At 32.1% G+C, this 15539-nt stretch overlaps 1 protein-coding gene across 4 annotated transcripts in view; it reads left to right on the top strand.

Annotated features, from left to right (window-relative positions):
• Positions 1 to 2862: 2862 nt before the first annotated feature.
• The window catches only part of LOC120432429 (TGF-beta receptor type-1), a 132882-nt gene continuing 120205 nt past the window's right edge, over positions 2863 to 15539 (top strand). For 2 of the 4 annotated variants that reach the window (XM_039597645.2, XM_039597646.2), the window contains exon 1: positions 2864 to 3890. In XM_039597645.2, coding sequence (XP_039453579.1) covers positions 3707 to 3890 — 184 coding nt within the window. In that variant the 5' untranslated portion in view covers positions 2864 to 3706. Of the gene's footprint in view, positions 3891 to 15539 lie in introns of all 4 variants that reach the window. The other 2 variants (XM_039597644.2, XM_039597647.2) reach the window with 2 other exon arrangements.

The following is a 15539-nucleotide window of genomic DNA, read 5'->3' as shown; positions in this document are numbered from 1 at the left end:
TTACTAAAGGTTGTTTCACCATATGAACATTTAAATACCAAATTCATCATTTTACCGACAGCATTTTCTGCATTTGGAATTCATTGAAGTTGTTTTGCAATTTTCTTCAAAAAAACGTCTTTTTTCTTATTTAGTTTTTACAATCAAAAAATTATAGAAAACTGCAGCCAGCGCGTTTAGCTCGGCCCATTTTAACTTGTTGTTTCGTTTTGCATTTAGTGAAATAAATATAGCTTTAACAAGAGTTTTAATGTGTAATTATTGCCTTTGTGCCTCGACCATCACCATCTCGTTCAACCAAGTCGAGGACCCAAAAGTGTCTCTCTCACACCTTATGTGAACTGTCACTTGAGTGAAAGCGATACGTTCGCGTTTACAAAAGTTAGTGCCACTTTGAAATGTTTGGTTGCAACTTGTAGAAGGGCACGCATTAGAATTATAATTAAATTATCGGAAAAAAAATCAAATAATTTGAATTTTCTTACTGAATGATACAAATGCACAATCTTGAAATGCCGAAAATTAAAAGGACAGATTTTGTTTTTTTGCTCAGAGTAAAGTAAAAGGGAGGGAAAGCCATAACATTAATCGTTTTATTTTGTGGCAATAAACACTTCGAAATATAAAAAAATGTTTAATTTAGAAATTTAAAATATTGAAAATTAAGAATAAAAAAATTATAATTTAGAATTCAAAATTTCAAAAAATAAAGAAAGTAATAAATTTTAAAAATACCAATTTTCTTAATTTGCAAAATTCAAAATATGAAAATAAAAAAATCAGAAATTTAAGAATTTCAAAGTTTTAAAATCAAAAGATTTTAAAATTCAAATACAGTCGACTCTCTGGCTGTCGATCTTCTCGATATCAATAATTCTTAATCTATCGATGAATTTTTCAGTCCCTTCAATCTGCATGCTTCAATTACCATCATTCCTCGACATTTTCCCTTGCTTGAAGGATCTCTTCCTCGACGGTCCCTTGGATTCTGTTTGCTTTAAAAATCTCTTCCGGTTGTCAATAACTTCAGTTTCTCATGGCTTGCTTAGACATTTTTTTTGGCGAAACGAAGCTTTCAAGGGTGTTTGACATTAGTTTGTTCTTGTTTGATGGACGTTGCCATGATTCTCTCCCATAGCTGGGTATCAAGAAAAAAATATTTTCAATCGAGTCTTCATTTTGCATCGTTCTGTAAACTGATGATTCTCTTTCTCGACGGTCCCTTGGATATTGACAACCAGAGATTCGACTGTATATCGATTATAAAAATTCAAAAACTATTAAATTGGAAAAAAAACAAAAAAAATCATAATGCTATAATATTCAGAAATTGTAAAATTAAAATACTAATACAAAAATTTTAAATAATGAATAAAAAAAATAAAAAAATTATAAAAAATGTAAATAAAATAAAAATAGAATAAATTAAATTTAAGAAATCATATATTAATTTGATAAAAGGGTCCAAAAGCCCTTTCTCAATTTTTATGTAGAACGGTAAAAAACACAATGAGAAAACATTTCTGATCACCTGCTTTTGCATCAGGATCTGCCTTCTCTTTCTAGCCAAAGTTATTTTGCCATGCGATTTATAGCTGATTTTGAAAGGCCTTGCACCCGATGACAGCATGCATGACAGCTAACATGTTTCGCAGGGACAGTGACAGATCGAGCTCGATTGTTGTTTGCATCAGCACACTGTGATGGAAAGTTAGACATTTTAGAGTTGAATTATATTTTTTAATGTGGTGTAAAAGCCTTATTAACATTTTAAAAATCCCTAGATCTTTTAATTTAAAAATTAATAATTTCTTAAGTTTTGGTCGTTTTCTAAATTGTTCGATTTTTAAATTTAATCTTTTCGTTGCATTTTTTTTTTTAATTTTTGTTTTGCAATTTTTTTAGAATATTGCCTTTAAGCATTTAAGAATTTTCGATTTTAAGAAATTTTTAAAACTTTTTGATTTCTATGTATTCTATTTTTTTTTAGATTTTTCCTAATTTTTCATGTTTTTTCCAATTTGATTTTTTTTTTGCAATTTCAAATTTAAGAAATTAACTAAATTTTTATTTTATTAAATATTTAAATTTAAGAATTTTAGAATTTTAGAATTTTAGAATTTTAGAATTTTAGAATTTTAGAATTTTAGAATTTTAGAATTTAAGAATTTAAGAATTTAAGAATTTAAGAATTTAAGAATTTAAGAATTTAAGAATTTAAGAATTTAAGAATTTAAGAATTTAAGAATTTAAGAATTTAAGAATTTAAGAATTTAAGAATTTAAGAATTTGAGAATTTAAGAATTTAAGAATTTAAGAATTTAAGAATTTAAGAATTTAAGAATTTAAGAATTTAAGAATTTAAGAATTTAAGAATTTAAGAATTTAAGAATTTAAGAATTTAAGAATTTAAGAATTTAAGAATTTAAGAATTTAAGAATTTAAGAATTTAAGAATTTAAGAATTTTAGAATTTTAGAATTTTAGAATTTTAGAATTTTAGAATTTTAGAATTTTAGAATTTTAGAATTTTAGAATTTTAGAATTTTAGAATTTTAGAATTTTAGAATTTTAGAATGTTACTACGGAAGTGTTGAATGAAAAATTGACCAACCCCGGGGTTGAGTGTATAATAAAAAATGTGTCAAGTTTGAGAAATCTATAAAAAATAATAAAAAAAAACTATTTCATCCAACATTACGACATTTCTGCACGACCCTCAAAAGTTGTTCCGCCTTCAAAAAGGCCTTTTCAATTCCACCCCTGCCGCACAGCCGTTTGTTGACAGCTGACTTTTGCAACACACACTCCATTCAACTTCGCAAAATTTTCTGACGGAGGCCCCTTCATGCAAAAAAGAAAAGAAAAAAAAAAACTCTCGCAAACCTGGAGCCGAGAACTGACGTTTTGGGGGGCACAAATAAAATGGCCATCGCCAGCAGCGCAAGTGAGGAAAATCGTTCGCCGCGGGTTGCGCAAATTTAGCAGAAAAAATCTCGGATCTCCGGATTGTTGGTCCGCGGAGTTCACCGTCGGTTTCGGTGGGTCGTGTTCTGGTAAGGTGGTTCCGGAATTTGTGGGGTTTGTTGGAGAAGATTTTTCCTGGTTTGCTGCTTTCCGGAAGAAATTTGAGTGAGAATTTTTTCGACGCAAACAAAAAAGCAGTTTTGAAGTTTTTAATTTTGGCAAATTCCAGCAAGGAAAAGTGACCTGAAGTTTTGGAAAGGTCAAGAATCCGGTTTGTGCTGCAGTTGTGAAGCCGGGAAGCGATTCCGGAAGAGGTGACTCCGGAATTTTCGGATCAAAACAGAGCAGGGTGTGAGAGAGCGAAAGCTGTCAAAGTCAAAAGTGGCCCCCACAACCGGGCGGAAAACCGGGAAGAAGCTCCCGAAAATTTTGGTTGCAAATTCAGTAAAAAGAGGTCAACCACAAAAGGTTGCGTTTGTTTTGATCTGGAAGCGGTTCCGGATTAGACCGGGAAGCGGAAGAGAAATCATGTCACCGGCAGCGGCGGTTTAGAGTGTCCTCTGAAAACAGTGGCAACTTTCTCCTCACGAAAAGTGAGAGAAAAAAAGTGGTCCTCCCCAAAAGGGGGAAGGGGAAGAAATATTGCGCAAGTGTTTTCCACACTCCAATCCAACTCCTCACGTCGATTCTCCTCATCCTCGAAGAGGAAGACAGTGAAAAACCAGGAATACCTCACGGAAATGTCGACCGGGAAAAGTGGCCACAGCAGTAGTAGTTGTAGTAGTGGCACAAGAATGGCCGGAAGTTGGCGAAATAATCGGCAAGGAAAATGGCAAATTGGTGGAGCAGGAATGATGGTGGCGATGCTGTTGGCGGCGGCGGTGTTGGTGCTGGCGGAATTTGGAGAACGGAACGCAGTGAACGGTGAGTTTCGAGAAGTCTTTCTTTCCTTTGTTGTTGTGGTCCCTACGGGAGCGATGTGTCCTTGAAGAGAAAGAGGATGGATTGAAAATTTAATGTGGGGATTAATACTTTGTTCATCACAGATTCTGCATTGTTGCTAATAAAACATAATTATTCATATTTACAGCACGCCTACAAATTAAAGTCTCAGCCAAATTTCATAAAGCAATTTTCTAGAAAACGATGTAAAATGTTAACAGGCCAAGTACGAAATGTAACCAATAGTTCGTCTTGCTCATTTCTAATGTAAACATTTTATGTTACGACATATTTTCGTGATTTTATTAAAATCTTTTGTTTTTTTAAATATTTTATAAAATACCAAAATTAGTATTTTTTGGCTATTTCTTTAAACGATTTTTTAAAGTTTGGGTCGACCTCAATGCCTTCAAATAATTTAAACCACAAACGTGCCCTTCGATGTCAGAAAATGTGAAAAGTTCTGGCAAAATGCTTAAAAAAAACCCTAATAATGTATGAAAATACACTTTATCCAGAAATTTGTCCAGTTTTTGTCGGTTATAAATGTGGTTATTTTTAAAATATTATTTTATTCTTTCTCTACATTTTTTTTCGTAATATCTAGAGCGACATTTGAAAAGGGCGTAAAAGCATTTTGACAGCTGCAACTCTTTTGAAAATTCCAAGACAACGATTAACTATTTAGCAAACTTCAAAGTGTTGAGAGGCCGGCTATTGTTTTACACTTCAAGTTTTGTGAAAAGTGTCCTGAAGCTTGAGAATTAGCAAAAAAGTTTAAACTGTCAAAATGCTTATCCGCCCTTTTATTGTGTTGCTCCAGATAATATTATTTACTGCAGAACTGTAAAAATGATCCCTTTTGTTTTTCTAAAATAAATACAGTCCAGACTCGATTTTCCGAAGTTTCGATTATCCGAAGGTTTGTATGGGACTTCAGATAATTGAATGACGAAATTTTTTATTTTTTTTTTCGTTTTATTTTATTTTCTTGTTTTAAACATCAAATTCGAGTTCTGTGACCCAATTTCAGTCAAATTTAAATAGTTGATTGCCTCTTTATTAATAAAATGCATTTTTCAATATTTCGTCACCGCCATATTGGCCGCCATCTTGGATTTAAAAATTTTAAATCACTTAACCCTCTACAACCCAACCCCGCCTCTAGACGGGCTTCGATTTAAAAAATCGCCAAAAATCCATTTTTCAACCAATTTTTGATCTTCAAAAAGCATTGGAAAGAAGAACTTTTAAAATTTTGGAAAATTTGAGGGTTGGAAGTTTGACTTGTTTTATGTGACTTTGCCAATGTTTTTAAAAATGTATTTTTTTTAGGGGTCAACTTTGGCTGTGTTTTTTACTAACATTTCCTATATTTTAAGTAAAAAGAAGCAGTAATTTTTCTAGTGTCCCAGACTATGCCTCTACGCATTTTTTGCTTTTTAAATGATAATGGTACCATTTTATAGCAGAAAATGTGAAAAACAAGCAAAAAATTGAAAAAGTGACTGTAAAAACATGAAAAAATTAGATAGGCAAAATGTAAGGATAGGAGGTGGTAGAGTAGGCCAAATACTACCAAAAACAAACATAAACTAAACAAGATAAATGCAAATTAAAATACTAAAAATGAAATAAGAAAAATATAAAACAAGAGAAGTAAAGTTTTTCGTAGAACAAAAGTTGCTCAAAATGACCTCCTGAACACGGGAAAAATAAAAAATTTCGAATAAAAAATTTGGGCAGTAGAGGGTTAAGCGTAGTTTAGGGGTCATACTTAAGCTTTTCGTGATTCGATTATCCGAAGTGAAATTTTTCAGAGGCCTTCAGATAATCGAGTCTAAGCTGTAATAATAATTACCTTAAAACATAAAAATAAAATAATTATCATAAAACATAAAAAGAATGTATTTTGCGAATAAAACATTTAGAGAGTAAAATAAAAAAATGGTATTGAAAAACTAATGATCGCAAAATGCCTTTTTTTGACGTAGGGAATTCATGTAGACAGCCATATTTTGATTGATTGATCAGAGTCGAGTTGAGAAAAACAAGGCAAAATGGATATGAAACTGAATGTTAAAAAAGTGTAGAACAAGTATTGTAAAAAAAATATTGCCAAAAACTACGTAAGCTTGAGTCCGGAAGATACAAGTCAAAAATTGACACGAAAACCCGTAAAATGTTTTTAAATTATGTAAAACTACTTTTGCAATGAGCAGTAAATATTTAGTCTCTGGCAACCCTGCCTTAAGTTATGAGCACTTTTGTAAAAATTGCACAACCTCAAAGGACTCTAAATCGTGGATATTATATTGAAAATGGCAGCCGGAACCATCTCTCTCTGCACATGTTTGGATAAGTATTTAGCGTATCAATAAATTTAATCTGGATCTTTGAAGGTCTGGCAACCCTGTTCAAGAGTAGAGAAGCTTTAAAAAAAATTTCAAGGCTGCATTTTATGAATTTATAAAAGGCCCACACTTGAAAAAAAAGGTCCTCGTTTTTTGAATGAATCTTAAATACATATTAACAAAAACGATTCAAAACTTAGTGAACCTGGCAGCCCCGTCGTGAGATATCGTTTGCCAATTATTAGTTTGCATTATTTTTTAATTAGAATTTATTTGCAATTCTGATATTTGAGCAATGTTAAAACTGAGATCAATATTTATAAGCCGTTACTAGCTACATTTTTTAGAAAAGAGCCTCAGATTATGTAATGCATTTTTGTAGCTCTTTTTTTTTGTTGGACCTATAAAAAATAAAACTCTATAAATACACTTGGATACTTCTTTTGTGTCAATTCAGCTTGAATGATAAAGTCTAATTGGATGACACTTAGAAAAACCAAAATTTATAAATGTTTATTCTTTGCAAGGCTCGGCAATTATTTGTCCGATTTTTATTTATTTAGCTACTCGAAATTTCTTTTTTTCAGAAATGGACAAAGATAATACTATTAAAAAAATGTCCTATGTTATCATAAATTACATTGGGAATGGCAACATTCGTGAAATTTTCGGATCTTTTCGAAAAAAATATTTTCTTTTTTTTTAAATAAAGACTAACATTTCAAAACGGCGTAATGTTGAATGTTTGACCCTTTTGAAGTATTTGTCTTGCATCAAAAATTTTAAAAATATTGTTTTGGAAACGATCTGAAAATTTCACGAATGTTTCCTTTTTTTACATTGAAAATCGGTGGGTTGTTTGGGTGAGACTTAAAAACTTCAATTTTCCTGTTTCTTTTTCTTCAAGCCGCTGTATCTCAGCAACCAGAGGTCCAATCTTCAATGTCTCTTAGACGATTTTATAACAAATTTTCTGGATTTAGAAAAATATATTTTTAGAAATGGTCACTAATGGTCACTTTTTTCAAAATCGGAAAACTGCAAGTATTTTGCAAAAATCAAACTTTCGGTGGCTGTATCTTGAAAACGAAGCCCTTTATCAAAAAATCTGCAAAGTACTTTTCTATTTCACATTTAATTTTACATAAAAATTGAGGTCAAACTTTTTTTGTGTGAAATTTTGATTTTTTTTTTCTAAAAATCACTATTTTTTCAAAAAATCATAATCCGGTGGCAGATTTTTTGACCAAACTTCTCTTAGCTCATAAGTTGCAGGTTTTGGTCCCCTAAAACAATTCAAAAAATCTCGAAAATAAAAAAAATCCATATTTTTGGGGATTTTGTGAAAAAAAAGTTTAATTAAAAAATCGGCAAATTTATTTTTCCGTGTAACAATTTTTTTCTCAATAGTCCTCAACAATACCTACAACTTTGCCGAAGACACCAAATTGATCAGAAAATTCACTCAAAAGTTACAGCTTGATGAATATTTACGTACCATTTTTGTATGGAGAGCAGCCAAAATTGTATGGAGACTTGTATGGGTGAACAAATGACACAAAATAGCTTATTCGGTAAAAGTTTGAGCTAAATAAAAAAAATACAAAAAATAGAAATGGTCGAAATCGGCCGATTTTGTAGAGAATTGTTCACTCACACACTTTGTTCGTGGTTTAGTGAATTTTCACGATTTCGCGGACAGCGTGCAATTCGTAAAATTTGAAGATTTCCGTGAAATCTCGTGAAATTTATAAATTTTCTCAAATCAATTCTCTGAAACAACAACACAATAAATAGTTCATCCATAAAGACACTTTTAATACATATTATTAGTTTTCAATTGAAAAGCGTGATATGAACCAGTTGAAGAATTGTTAGCAAAACATAAATAACCATAAAATTATGACAATATTTAATGAGAAGTGAATGCGAATACTTTGATCATGTTAACAAAAATCACTCAAATTAAAAAAACATATTCTCGGAATCATTAGGTTATCACAAGGAAGATAACAGCAATCATTTGATTTCGGTTATGCTCATACCAAAAAGTAAATTATTTTTTTTACAAATGTGGCTTTTTCAACCAAAACATGTAAAGATTGCACAGATTTTTCAAATTGATTTGATTTATTTTTAAGAAATTTCAGATTTTTTCTGAGTCTTGTTTAATTCTACGATACTTGATTATTTGGGTGGATCGCTTCCGTGGAAGTTAAACAAAAACCCACCTTTTTAGTTTTCTGTTATGATTTTGAATCAAATTTTGAAGATTTCGTTACAGATTAATTTGTTTTGTTTATGATTTCCAATTTAGTTTCTAATATTTTTTTTGAAAAATATTTTTACTGAGTAAAATGTCGCAGAAAATTAAATTTATTTCATTCATTTTGGCTGGACAGGATTGATGAATCTTGCTTTGATATGAAATTCAATTTAATGTAAAAGGATAAAAAAGATGCAAACTTTTTTATAAATTAGGAACAGTTATTTAGCGTAGTTTTTTTTTTTAGTTTATTGAAGAGTTATATATAATAAAGCATAAAAAGTTGTTTCTGTGATTTTTCTATTTTTGAGCGTGAAAAATCACTGAGCTGGGGAAATAATGAAAAATTAACACCCAGTACAAGGATCAGCATTGAAAACAAGGTTGCGATTCCACCTACACAAATCTACAAACCCATCTCGTCTCTTTTAATTCCTCAGAGTGTTATCCAAACCTGTAAAAGTCTAAAATGTAACCAAATCACCAAATGAAGAGGGTACTTTTCTTAGACAGCGACGAGGAAGAACTCTCTTTTTGATCTGCGGCCACGCTGATTGATTGAGGGGACCTCTCTCTCTCTCGTCTTCCATTACGGTCTATTTTCGATCCCGGTCTCGCAAAATCAGCTGCTGAAGTGGCACTTTTCCATTAACAATGATGCGGCTTCCTTCTTTCTTCACGAAGGAGAGTCTTGTCTTAATCCCTTGCTGAGTTATAGTTTTTTTTTTTTGCTTTTTGCGGCTGATTGGCCAAAGTCCCCAAAGCAATTGTAGTCTCAGGTCCCGCTCAACAAGTGTCCCTTCTCGGCCGGCCAGCTAATGAAGGTCATTGACCCTGGTCGTCGTTTTTTTGCTTTTTTGAAGCGCAGACTTTTTCCTCGGAATCGATAAAAGTCAGAGGCTCTCTCCTTGCTTCCCTGGATGACGATCGCCCCGAACCAAACCGAAGACCCGAAGGCTGATGGGTTGTGATTGCCAAATGAACGAGGGTACGATTGGAATTGATGTGCTGCCGTGGGAATTGCCCTCGCTCCCCTCTGCTGCCTCAGATTTCTACATATACTTTTATTTTTTTTATTTTTTCGGAGGATATCTGGTCCAGATGAGAAAGCATTTTCAAGTAATCCTCATTAGGGACATTGGAAACTAATTTCGGAGACTTCTTTCGAGAGTGGTGTTGGTCCTGGTGGTGATGGCAATCGGAGTCGATTTGACAGCCCGATAAGTGAACTCACTTTCTCACACCTAATTGAACGTTAATTAGTCTGGGCCAATAATGATCCAAATTCAATTTCAATATTAGAGATCATGTAATTCTTTCGAAGTGAAAACTAATAATATTAGGTGTGTTTTGAATGTATTACCACAGAAATTCCAAACAACATCCAATAACCTTTTGGAAATCACTCTCACTGCCTTTGCAACTACAATCGAAACAGTTTCACTCCTGTTGATTGCTTTCACCAACATCCCCATTTACCCCTTCCACAATTCCCCCCTCTCATCCATACGAATTCATCGAAAATCCCCCCCAGCTCGAGTAGTGCAGACCAGTGGCAATGCCTTAATCAGCGATAATCTATAGAATCGCTATTCGCTTGACCGATAAGCACCTTAATGGTAAACACGCCTATTCATCAGTGAGAGGCCTTCCATGCCGAGATCCCCACTGGCTTTGGCACGTTGGATGGCTCTGGACTGTGCTTCGGAGTGACTTATCCGTAAGCTTCTAGCACACTCAGATGCTTTTGAATTTTGAAAACTGATTTTCTAACCATGTAATGCCAATTTTAAGAGTAAATTTTGTTCTACGAGATCTGTGATTATCTTTTTTCGGGTTATTTTATTTTAGGTAACTTTTTTTTCAAACATGAGTTTTTCGTAGAATTTTCAAACTGTTTTTTCAAATTTTTTTCTTGCCTTGACAAATTCCTTTCTTTTTTTTCTTATTCATTAGCTTTTTGAATGAAATAACATGTTTCCTTTATTTTAGAGTTCTTTTTTTAGAGGTTTATACCTTGTTTCTTTCTAAACCAAAAAAAAAAAAAGATGAAAACGTGGATTATGGATGGTCCTTTTTTAATATTTTTTTCATGTACAGTTTCAATAGTTATACGAAGTAACGTCATGATTCGAAATCCGGACACTTAGTAGCATATCATTTTTGTTTTAGCTGACAAAAAATCATGTAATAAGTTGGAAATGAAGAAATCTTATCAGGATGTAGTATAAACAGTCAGTTTTAAGAGAATGCATGCAAAATATGTCTTTTCTAACAATTTTTCATCACAATTTGAAAATTAAAATGACTTGTTGTGCTTCGAATCCCGGACACTGATAAAAGCTGATTCGAAATCCGGACACTTTTGCTTCGAATTCCGGACACTCGTTTTTGCTAATGAATCGCACAAATTTGGACTGAAATGTTAGTGAATGGCATTCTATAGGTCTCAAATAAGCTGTTAACATCGAAACAAACGATAATTTTATGCAAATTTGCTAGAATTTAAGGAAATCAAAACCATAAATTTCTGCTTTGCCGTCCCGGTGCTTCGGACGCCTATGAAATATTTCACGTGAAATGTTTCAAATTTTTGGTAATCTTATGATTTTATTTTATTTAATTGTTTTGACATTAACTACAGCGTTCAAACAAACTTTAAAAGAAAGTTGATGTTAGAATTCATCAAATAACACAGTTTTGACATTCTTAATGCGAACTTATATCCAAATAATTGATAAAACAAGATGAGGTGTCCGGGTTTCGAACCGTCCGGGAATTCAAATCATGACGTTATACGAAAACAATTCAAATCAAATTCCTTTATAAAACGGTTAACGATGACTATTTAGAGTTGGAAACTTAAAAAATTTATGACTTATCAAAAAGTCACTACACTTTTCGTTTCGGAAGGTCTACGAATTTTTCTTAACGTAGTGTAAATAGTGTGTTTTTTCTAGGTTGGTCACTCAAGTCTGGAAATTAAGAAAGTCGGGATTTCGCCAAAATACGCAAAAAATCTGGAAAAACTAAATTCATAAAGTCGTTTCTGTTCACTTTTTTAATGAGCATGAGTAAATTAATAAAGCTTGATTATCATTTATAAAATAAAATCTAAACGTTTTTCGTTTTGAATGCAAAAAATTAAAAACTTCCCTGGGCCTTGTAAAGTCAAGGGGCATGATTTGATCCTAGTGCATTAGTTAAAATTTGGGTATACATTATTTTTTTTTATAAGCACTATGGACACCACTTCATGCTACGAGAACTCGCTTTGGCGCAGCCCCAGGGCTTAAGCGTTGACCGATAAGCTGTCTTCGTGAACTAGGTAGTTCTCCGATAGTGAAAATATCACAATTGCACGAGACACCGCTGCTTCTGTGACTTTTTCACTATCACAATGTGGGATTTAGGTGGGACTTCAGGATAGTACAATTGATTTGTTGCTTAGCATTAGCATTTAAAATAAATCTGTATGCTTTCCAAATCTATTTGATGTTAAAGTTAGTTGCAATTGTTAAGTAAGAGTAATGCTGTCAATAAACTTTGATTGATGTAGAATACTAGGCATTCTTTTATGTCAAATTGTCCATAGAGTCTCGATCAATCAATAATGTAATGATATCGGACAAAATTCGTTGATCTGTTGAACTAACGGTTTTCGGATTATGGTTGTATTGACCATTGTTGCGAATCGAGGAACTACGGATCTTTTGACGTAAATGATCATTTCTTTTTAAAATCGCGATTTCTATCCTATTTGTATATCAGTTCATAAATTTTTATTGTTTTTGATAGAAGTAGTACTGCAACAGTTAAAGGAACGTTTAGTTTTGAACATTAAGTTGAGAGGATTTTAGATTAAAGGTTAGATTTTCAATCCAAAGTAGTTAGCAAATGAATATTTGGACTTAAATGAATAATTGAATAAGTTGGACTTATGAATAACACACAACTGTGCATTTATTCTAGAGTCAGATCCATACAGCGTCAGTGTTTATTTGGTCGAAGTGTACTAATTCATTGGCAGATCTGATTCTAGTTGTAATGTACGACAAGACTACTGACGGACGTGACAGGACGAGGGCCCAGTTTAGAGGTTTCAACATCAACAATGTGCGGCTGGCCCACCCTCCCAAAAAAAAAAAAAAAAAAAAAAAAAGAATGCAAAAAATTAAAAACTTTGCTTAGTTTTGAAATATGATTTTGTTTAGGTTATTATAAATATGTTAAAGAATTTGTCTCTTCAGACGTTTCGCTAGATTGAGAGATAAAACATTAAGTCTTATTAAACTAGATTTTTCATTGAAAAAAAAAAAAATACTTGCAACTTGATTTATCAACAATGTTTAAAAATTAAATATCATATTTATAACATTATGAAATTTTTTGAAAGTTTTAATATTTATTGTGACATTATGATTTTTTTGAAAGTAAACCTTTTTTCGTGATGATGAAATAATTAAATTGAGAAAAGCAAATAATCTATTTTTATCTTTTTGCCACTCCCTTTTCTTTTTTTTTAATTATGTTTTAATGACTTAATGTTTGTCTCACTCCAAATAATGAATGCAGCTATTTGTGAAGTTTTCTTTTTAAGTAATATATTGTTAAGTTCCTATTTTCAATAAAATTCAAAAATATGATATTTTATGAATTTATTTTGAGCTTTTACTTTTGATAAGAAATGATTATTTGGGTAAGAAAAACTTATTATTTGAGATTCAGAAAAATCCTGGAAAAAAAACTCGGAAATTCGAAAATAAAATTTGCTACCAGTGGTTATTTTATGTAAGAGCAATTCCAGCTCAAATCAGGATTTTTTCTGGTACTTTTGTACCCGACCCTCTCCAATTTCAATGAAACTTTGTAGACATGTTATCCTAGGCCTATATAAGCCATTTTTGTGTATATGAAGCCAATTGCACCCGAAAATGACATTTAAGAAGGGCGTAAGTTATTTTGATATTTTTGTATTTTGTAATTTAAAAATTACTGTATCTCGAAGCCGTTGCGTCGTATCAAAAAGTGGTCAAAGACAAACTTTTAGGAAATTGGACGGGCTTTCTGAAAAAAAATACACTGAAACAAAAATACACGCCACATCAATGAGATTTTTTTGATTTTTAAGTCTAAAACTTAAATTTAAAGGTAATGTCACGATTTTTTTCGCTCAAAATTTTTGAGGAAATAGCCTAAAATGTTACCAAAAGACTGACGAAAAATGCAGGATGGTATGTCTCTCCTAAAAAAATACAAAAATCATTTACTTAAACTGTTTTTTTGAAAAGTGGTCTAAACGTCAAAATTTTTGAAAACCGGTAGTGGGAATCGATTCTCCAGACAATTTTACATAAAAGTCTCCATATTGACCATTGTCCTATGTCCAAGCCTTGGGAAGATACAGAGGTTTTAAAAATAAAAATGTTGAAAAAACGGGATTTTTGGTGCTTTTTGGCAATTTCTATGTGACAGACTTGGTTTTTCAGTCTCGTAAATATTTTTACCGGAAAGCTCGTTCAATTTCCCATAAGTTTGCCTTTGACAGCATTTCAATTGGATGTAAGGGCTTACAGATATAAGCTTAATTACATTGCTTATAACTGAAAATAGAATATTTTTTTCAGTGTGGTAGAAACCAGGATAGTAAATTTGATTACGTAAATATAAAAACGATATAAATCAAAAAGCTGTTAAAGGCAAACTTATGGGAAATTGGACGAGCTTTCCGGTAAAAATATTTACGAGACTGAAAAACCAAGTCTGTCATATAGAAATTGCCAAAAAGCACCAAAAATCCCGTTTTTTCAACATTTTTTTTTTAAACCTCTGTATCTTCCCAAGGCTTGGACATAGGACAATGGTCAATATGGAGACTTTTATGTAAAATTGTCTGGAGAATCGATTCCCACTACCGGTTTTCAAAAATTTTGACGTTTAGACCACTTTTCAAAAAAACAGTTTTAGTAAATGATTTTTGTATTTTTTTAGGAGAGACATACCATCCTGCATTTTTCGTCAGTCTTTTGGTAACATTTTAGGCTATTTCCTCAAAAATCTCGAGCGAAAAAAAATCGTGACATTACCTTTAAATTTAAGTTTTAGACTTAAAAATCAAAAAATCTCGTAGATGTGGCGTGTATTTTTGTTTCAGTGTATTTTTTTTAGAAAGCCCGTCCAATTTCCTACAAGTTTGTCTTTGACCACTTTTTGATACGACGCAACGGCTTCGAGATACAGTAATTTTTAAATTACAAAATACAAAAATATTTAAATACCTTACGCCCTTCTCAAATGTTATTTTCGAGTACTGTTGGCTCCATATACACAAAAATGGCTTATATAGGTCTAGGATAACATGTTTACAAAGTTTCATTGAAAATGTAGAGGGTCGGGTACAAAAGTACCAGAAAAAATCCTGATTTGAGCTGGAATTGCTCGTAATATTTTGTTTTATTTGTTGTTTCGAATGTTTTGTTTTTTTTTTTTAATAATATAATTCTTTTTATATTTATACTGCTTTTTTAAATATTGTGTCTGCCTCAAAAAAATCCCGCCCGTGTGGATCAATCGGACCGCGCACTGGAGTCACAATCCAGAGGTCGCCGGTTCGAATCCCGTGGCGGGCGCTCTAAAATTCTTTGTGTAAATATGGGTATTCGGCGCCGTCGCTCCGTGCCATACTTTCATACACTTAGAAGCCCAGGGCGGCGAAGTCCTTGCAGATTAAAAGGAAGACACTAGTGGTTGGTACTAGCAATGGTGGCCGACAGCTATAAAGTCAACTTCGTTTTTTTTTCAAAAAAAATAAATAAGAAACATTTCATTTCTGTAAACCTTTTGCTGTATGATACAGCCAGTATCAAACAAAATAAATTCTAAATGTTATGTCAAATTAAAAAATATAATTTAATAAAACGCTTTTTATCGATGGTTATTTTGTAACTATTTAAACAATTTAATTTTTGTTGAAGTGGTATTAAAACTTGTCTAACCCTGTTTTTTTAAATG

The sequence above is a fragment of the Culex pipiens genome, chromosome 2 (assembly GCF_016801865.2).
Source record: "Culex pipiens pallens isolate TS chromosome 2, TS_CPP_V2, whole genome shotgun sequence".
Taxonomy (NCBI): domain Eukaryota; kingdom Metazoa; phylum Arthropoda; class Insecta; order Diptera; family Culicidae; genus Culex; species Culex pipiens.
This window is presented reverse-complemented; position numbering and strand designations above follow the sequence as displayed.